At 41.6% G+C, this 8,389-nt stretch overlaps 1 protein-coding gene across 1 annotated transcript; it reads left to right on the forward strand.

Annotated features, from left to right (window-relative positions):
- Positions 1-7,024: 7,024 nt before the first annotated feature.
- Positions 7,025-7,903, forward strand: LOC131229589 (uncharacterized). The gene has a single exon (XM_058225590.1). The coding sequence runs from the start codon at positions 7,218-7,220 to the stop codon at positions 7,653-7,655; it is 438 nt and encodes a 145-aa protein (XP_058081573.1). The 5' UTR covers positions 7,025-7,217; the 3' UTR covers positions 7,656-7,903.
- The last annotated feature ends 486 nt before the right edge of the window (positions 7,904-8,389 follow it).

Raw genomic sequence — 8,389 nt, forward strand, 5'->3', positions numbered from 1 at the left:
TACGAATATTTTAACTGTGGATGTTCAATCCTCACGTTGTCGGCTCACTTGAGTGTTGGATCCGACTCATTTTTGACTATAAGAACTAAAATGAGCTCACAAAACCGATGAATGAACAGAGTGGATGTCTCACAAACATCACGGTGGGCCCCACCTGGGTTCCCAGCGTAGGAAATTCCTGCTAAAGGCTTTCAATGAGAGACTTCCTCTGCAAGTGGGCCACCAAGTGATGTCAGCTTTCAAAATCAGCCCAATCCAACTATCACGTGGGCCACCACGTGAAATAGGGGGTTTCTGGGTCGTGGTTTTACATTCTGTGGCTCACCTAGTGATTTGATAGGCCTGATTTCTATGGCATACCATCATCATGGCAGGGTTGATGGTAATGGACGGTTGGCCCTACCCAAGAAGATAATGGACAACCATCCACAAATTTCCAACTTCAAGTAGTGCTAACATGATGGCTGGATCGACAACCATCCACAAATTTCCAACTTCAAGTAGTGCTAACATGATGGCTGGATCGACTTGAATTTTGAAGCGTCCAACTTTCATGATGGCATGACTTAATGCACGGGTTGGATGCTATACACACACCTACGATGGGCCCCTCTCCAAGTTAGCCAAAACGAAGTTTCCTTCCTCTTATTTAGTCAGCTAGGAGACAAATCCACCTCATATGCAATTTCAGCAAAGACCCGGAGACCCTACTTTGTCTCATAAGATTAAAAGCGACGTCTGCGCTTAAATTCCAGCGAGGAGAGCAGATCACTTACGGGCAACTGCACCGCAATTTGTGGTACTGTGCCATCTTTCCCCTCCAACATGATACCTGTTTATTAAATCAGCACCATGAAAATGATAGGCCCCACCATAAAGATCAGATTTCTCGAATGATCCGCTCATTAGGTGGCCAAATCTGTATGTTGAGTCAAACTGTCGGTTGTCTAGTGATTCTTACTGTGTGGTCCACCTGACGAGAAGACCGGTCTGATTTTTGTTTCAGATGATTTTCATGGTGGAGCCTACCGCTTTAATGGTACTGATGTCCTCCACAAGTAGTGTGTTGGTGGGAAAGAGGTACTGATGTTCTCTCAGTGGGGTTTGCTAATCTGGGAGATTGGATTTGCTTAATTCTTAAGAGGACGTCTTAAAATGGGCTGCAAAGACGAATGGACGGCGTGGATATACAGTACATCATCAAGGTAGGATTTAAGAGTGTAGCCCACCTGATGTAAAGATCTGATCAAGCACGTGTTCTACAGTAGCAAGTGTGTCTACGTGTGCGGAACAGGGCAGAACTGGAAATTTCCTATGAACTATAAAAATCATGAAGAACCTATCTGGATGGTGGAAAAGGATAAGGTAAAAAGGAAAAGAAAAGAAAAGAAACCTGGACTGGTTATGTAACTGGCGACTTAAGAAAAATTCTCATGCGAGAAGTCATTCCTTATCTTTTCATTTTTCACCGTCCAAACAGGCCCACAGGAATTCCATGCTTCCAATCCAAGGCAAGAAACCACGTTCCAAAACAGAGGTAGATGGGAAGGGCTCATGGCTGCTCACATGTGCTAGATCAGAGCTATCTATCAGGTGTGGTCCACCATGAACTTGCTGTGTCCGACGGAAGCGGATTGGCTGGTGTGTTGCTGTCACCAAGTTCTGTGGTCTCACCATGAGGTATATGTTATATCCAAACCGTCCGTCCATTTGACGATCTCGTTTTAAATATTGAGCCAAAAAATAAGACAGATCCAAAGATGAAGTGGACCACACAGAAAAAAGCAGTGCTGATTGAACGTCTACCATTGAAAGTCTTTTGAGGTCACAGAAGTTTTGGATCAATATCGTATTTGTTTTTCTTCATCATCCAGGTTTGTGTGACCTTATGAACGGATTGGATGGAAAATAAACGTTATCTTGGGCTGTACAAATGTTTTAACGGTGATGATCATTCTCCCCAGTGTTTTTATAGTGTGGTCCAGTTGAGTTTTAGATACAAATAAATTTCTGTAAAATGTTCTAAAATTATCTCTCGAAATGGATGAACGGTGTGGATATAATAAATATATTATTTTTGAGCCATATAACTTTAATTTCCTTTGAACCGTTTGTACATCTCAGAGATCGCGCTCGTCTTCGCGGACGCGGTTTAGCTAGTGACGCTGCCACTAGCCAGATGGCTAGTGGTCGGTGCTTTGTGGACTTCACCATGATGTAAATTTTTTATCCACGCCGTACGTTCATTTTGAAAAATAATTTTAGGTATTGATTTCAAAAATGAGGTAGATGTTAATGGTGGACTACCATGCGAAAATAGTAGTGATTGAATGTCCATTATTAAAAACCCCTTAGGGTCCAACATAATAGTTATTTGACATCTAACCTGTTGATTAGGTCATATGAACTTGGATAAAGGGAAAAAAGACATCAACTTGGTCGAAAACTTTTGTGGCCCAAAGAAAATTTTAACGGTGGGCGTTCAATCAACACCGTGCAGTCCACTTGAGATTTAGATCAACCTCATTTTTAGCCTTATACAATAAAATGATCGGGAAGAATGGTGGACGGGACGGATGAAACACATACATCATGGTGAGCCCCCAGAGCACCGACCACTATTCATCTGCTAGTGGCAGGGTGAGTAGCCAATCCGTTTTCCATCTTCGCACGACACGTACACACACACCAGCTACGTGTGTGGTGTGTGGTGCACCAGCCAATCTGCTTCCGTATCGGAGCCGGTGAGGCTGGTCCACCCTGTCAATCTCACTAAAGCGAGTCCAGGGTCCGGGCAGGTATCAGCCCAGGACGCGGATTGCGTACTAACCCCGCCCGTCCCTACCTCCGAACGGGCAGTTCTGTGGGCGGGCCACCATGATGTATCTGTACATCCAAGCCGTCTATCCCTTTTCTCAGATTAATTTAAGGCTATTCATAAGTTAACATAGACATGGATGAAGTGAAAGCAAAAATATAAGCTTGATCGGAAACTTCCGCGGCTCTTAAGAAGTTTTGAACGGTGGATGTCACTGTCCCCACTGTTTTCTATGGTGGGATCCACTTGAACTTTAGATCTATGTTGTTATTTTTCTCATGCTATAAAACGATCTCTCCGAATGGATGGATAGTACGGATACAACACATGCATCAGGGTGGGTCTACAAAGCTTGGTGACGTCACTTCAGTAGCGGTTTGGATACTGACCTTGTCAGTATCTAAACCGCTCCCAGAATACACGGTGGCGTTGTCGTCATGACGCGGTTTTCTCTTATCGCTTCATGAGGATTTCGAGAGAAATATCTACGCTACATCATCTATATAGTCAATCAATATCCGTGTCCATAAGAACACGCGTTATATCAATCAATCAATCGATGCCCGTACATACGTACACGTCACGTGGCTTGATGTGATCTAGGACTTTCATATGCACTTAGGGAGATGCCCGCCCAACATTCGAAGCTTCGGTCCCCATCAACGGCTGAGATCATCTTATTGGTGAGATTTCTGGTGCATGGGTGTCCATGGTATAGTAAATAGAATTGATGAAGAACAGAGACCTCATACATTATACCACATGAAGAACACATATCACATGGAGTAGTTTTTTGATATCATTATTATTTTTTTATTTTTTATTTTTTTGGATGAGTTATTTGACTCTGACAGGGCATGATACTTGATACTCAGGCATTCTGAAACAGCAGACGTGGCATACAAGGTAAACTTACTAGATTGTGAAACAACTGTCAGCATGTTTGGATCGGACGCGGATTGCGTACTGAGTAACTCAGCACCCTATGCGTAGGGAGTAAACTCTGTGGGGTCCACCATGATTTACATATGTTATCCACACCTTCCATCCATTTTAAGAGAAAATTTGAGGGCTCTATCCCAAAAACGAAGTATATCCAAATCTGAAGTGGACCTCACCACGGGAATAGTGTGAATTGAAAATCTACCATCGAAAATTTCTTAAGGGCCACAGAAGTTTTGGATCAATCTGTTATTTATGTTTCGCCTTCATCTATGCTTGTGTGATCTTTTTAACAGGTTGGATGACAAATAAACATCACTGTGGATGCTACCAAGGTTTCAATGGTGGAAGTCATTATTCCCACTGTTTCCTGTGGCGTGGCACTTGAGATTTGGGCATTCTTCAATTTTCGGCTCAACCAATAAAATGATACGGAAAAATAGATGGACGGCATGGATAACCCACACACATTAACGGTAGGCCCAATTGAGTTTACTCAGTACGATTGTGGCCCACCTTCTAAATGGACCAGCTGACAATTGGACAGACTTGATTCTTGGGCAAGAATATCTAAATAGTGACAGATTAGCACGTGCCGCTGCATGTGCATTACCAACCTTGCACACGCTTGTGGGTTTAGGAAGCTCAAAGGAAAATAACATAAATTATATTAAATTCCTTCTCATTAAGCATGATTTTCATACCATATTTTAAAAATCAAAATGAGCCAGCGTATCAAGAGGGCGAATGCAGGAGCTAGGATGGAAGGAACCACCTTGTGGCCATGAGATCTACTCCGTCCATTAAGTGCATCACCCCAATTCAACATGTATGTTTATAACGAAGATGGGCCGAGAAAACTGTTACAGGCGCTTCCTGACCGTTGGATGCGAGTTAAGGACCACACGTGCCGGGACCACACCAGAGTGTATTTGTGAAGGAAGAACATAGCAATAGCAAATTAATTATTGTATTACCAAGCAGACCTGACCATATTTAACTTCGAGAAATGTTCCAGTGCTCTCAGAGGACTATTAAGTTACAGCGCTTCTAGTTGCATCAGTTGACTTGGACAATCCAATCGATCAATCTGAACTGTCCATTCAGTCCAGAAATTATTTTATGTGTCATGATGCAAAAATCACACTGATTAGATGATCCAATCTATTCTTGATTTGGCCTTATTTTCTGTAGCCATCCTTTTGCAAGCCATTGATGGGATGGTTACAACTGCCTAACAAGAATAATTTTTTAGAATCATAGATAATCCATGATGAGTCCTAATAAATAGATGGATCAAATTGTTGATTTGATCTATATTTTTTTTGTATATGATCTTAAGCGTCCATATTAAAGGCAATTGATCAAATGATTAATGTTTGTCAGATCAGTATGATGTTTGCACGGTAGCTCATGAAATGTTCTCCAGAGATAATGAACAGCCTAGATCAACGGATTGAATCACCCACGCGCCCTAACGCAACTAAGAGCACTGTACCTTATAGAGCTCTAAGAGCACTGCAGCTCTTTAACTTTGTCCTTTAATAGAAGACCCCGACTTATTACAGTGTTCTTGACGTAAAGCTCAGGGCATGGATTTATCTTATCGACTCTTGACAGGTGATGTAAAGGCGTTTGATTGTAATTATTAATAATTTAATGTAAATAAGTTATAATTATTTATTTTAGTATTTTTCTTGGTGAGATGTGACTGGTACAGACGCAAGTAAGATGTCTTTATGACAAAACCTTGTAGGCCCCACCTTAGTTCATGTGTTTTATCGATGTCATCTATTCACTTTTCCATATCATTATATGACATGAGTTAAAAAATGGGGCAATTCCAGAGCTCAAGTGGATTACAACAAGGAAAGTAGTGGGAATAATGATGCCCTCCCTAGTACACTTAAGCTTTAGACCCACCTCAATTTTGAGCTAATGCCTGATCTATAAAAATAAATGAAAGATATGACACATACATTACGGTAGAGTCCACGGAAGTTTTGCTTTTACAAATTTGAATTTTACTCACACTTAAGATTAAATTCAACCAATATTTCAAACTGATGAACTTATTATTATTATGCTTGTATTAAAGTTTACTTGTTTTTACACTAAACCCAACACATTTATTGATGCAAAGGTGACATTTTTCCCTTACAATTTACTCGTTAAAAATCAAACATTCTAGAGAGAGAGAGAGCTTTGATAGAATGTTGATTTGGGAGAGAAAAAAGAATGAATTCCTTACCTATTTATTTGAAACAGAACCCTAAGACTTAGAGGTGTACACGAGTTGAACCGAGTCGAGCTTGGCACAGCTCCACTTGGCTCGGCTCAATCCTCAACCCTGACTAGCCAGCTCAGCTCAATTCGGTCAGTAGCTCGGAGCAATTCGAGCCTAATTCGAGCCAAGATCGAGCCGAGTACGTCTGTGCAGCATTTTCACAAACACATGAACTGCACCTTTAAATTCTCACCGTATGTAAAACAATCGCAGTGGTTTCATAAGTATTTCATCAAACTCCTTGTAGGCAACATCAAAATCAAGAAAAAAAAAAGGAGGTATTTCTTTCATATACATACCTTCCTTGCCACCAGCCAACGCTTTGTTGAGTCATTTCATCAAACACTTGGCGAGCAACATCAACATCAAAGTAACCGAGTCACCGAACTAGTTCGATCTGAGTCGAGTCGATCTCGGGCAAGCTCGAACCTGGTTTGAAATTTTTTTGAGCTAAAAAATCAGCTCGACTCAACTCAAACTCAGTTTCGAACCGTGTCAAATCGAGCTTTTTTGAGTTGAGTCAACCGAGCTAATTGGGTTTGTGTACAGCCTTACCTAAGACTAAGTAGGCCAAACCCAATAAAGCAATATCAGCTAAGACGGCCACCACTCTAGCTTCCATATCTAACTTATTATCTGTGCGTGATTTAATCTTGGTTTATCCAGTGAAACAAGCCATAAAAGACACATTGTAGGCGGCTAATCTCTCTCTTTCTCTCTCTTAATATATCTTATAAATATATAGCCAGCGGAGACAAATCTGTATTGAAAAGACGACCACTTAATTGTCTTCTTTTGTGTGGGACACGCATAAGTTGTTCTTTAACTACCCTCACTTGAATTTCCATATTTTCCAATTTCATACTATATTATGCACTGGTGGGCCCCATCATATGTGGACCATTTCATTCAGCAGTCGGTGATCACGATAGGGCCCGCTTTGAATACCCCAAAAATGCATACGCCATTTTTCTCTTTTAGTACTCCTAAGCCGTCCCTTTTGAATTAGCTCCTTCACATCCAACCTTCATTCTACGAAACATCCCTCAATTTCCAAAACCCTTATAAAACCCAAATCCCATATCTCCATTCCTTACTCGAATTCTACAACCTCTGCATTCTTTTTTGAAGTCATCATCCATTTGCTTCGTGTTCTTGTTCCAGTGCAACATGAAGACTAAAACACGTTCTACTAGCAAGCTGGCACGTTGCGTCAGGGCGCCTATTCGGGTTCTCTGCAGGGCCCGAGACTTCTATGTCAAGAGCATGACCGACTACGCTGGGAGGGTGCACTGTGGTGCAACCACCTTACCCAAAAGCTTTAGTGTAGGTTCGTCGAGGAGAAGCGACGACGAGGACCTACGAACGTTGATGAGGATAGCCTCTCAGAGAAGCCAACGGGAAAATGAGGAGAAGCCTGTACGGGCTACACACACGGTAGCATCGAAGGGTTTGCCTAAGAGTTTCAGTGTGGGGATGGGGAAAATTGATGAAGAAACGCCTTGTGATTTTGAAGAGGATGTGAAGGTGGATTCTGCTGCAGTTTTGTATCCGAGGAGCCGAAGCTATGCTGTGGGAAATAGAAGAATTGGTTTGCAATCTTTGTGAAATAAGATTTAAGTTTGTAGGGGATAAAAAAGCTTAGCAAGTTGGTTTTGATTTTTTTTCTAAGTTGCATTTTCTGAGGCTATTGAATCGCAATCGAACACTACAGTTTTAGATTTCAACTCTCTTTAAGATTCCGTCTCATATTTTCGATCTTGTAAATCGAATACAAAAGAGTTGTGAATCATGTTGTATTTGCCAGGGAAATTGTAATGCTTTATCATTTAAACCAAGTATTTTGCGTGGCACAATATTTTTTTTTTTTAAATTCTTGTTAACGTGTGGACTAGTGTAGGTTCGGACCTTTTTATTGGACCTTCCTAGAATGATTCGAGCTTTATATTCACCCAACAAGTGGACCGGGGAATCTAACCTGGCTTGTTTAAGGTGTGAGTGTTCTGCCACCATTGCCTGATCTGTTCCCATGTGGAGCTCCACGCAACAAGTGGAGGGGAGTGTTTAGGGGTGTACATTGAGTCGAACTGAGTCAAGCAGGGCCTTAATTAGATTCAGCTCGGCCACTACCTGACCTCAGCTCGAACTCGGCTTAGCTTGGTCCTCGAGCCTGAGTGGCTAGCTCAGCTTGGTTCAGTCAGCAGCTCGGGCCAGTTTGAGCCGAATTTGAGCCAAGATCAAGCTGGGTTCACCTGTGTAGCATTTTCACAAACACCTGGACTACACCTTCAAAATCCCATTGTAATATGTAAAACAACAGCAATATTTTTACAAGTATTTTA

The sequence above is a fragment of the Magnolia sinica genome, chromosome 16 (assembly GCF_029962835.1).
Source record: "Magnolia sinica isolate HGM2019 chromosome 16, MsV1, whole genome shotgun sequence".
NCBI classification, from domain to species: Eukaryota; Viridiplantae; Streptophyta; class Magnoliopsida; order Magnoliales; family Magnoliaceae; genus Magnolia; species Magnolia sinica.

Excerpts from the sequence above, each read along its gene's own strand:
- LOC131229589 (XM_058225590.1), top strand. The coding sequence starts at position 7,218 with ATGAAGACTAAAACACGTTCTACTAGCAAGCTGGCACGTTGCGTCAGG.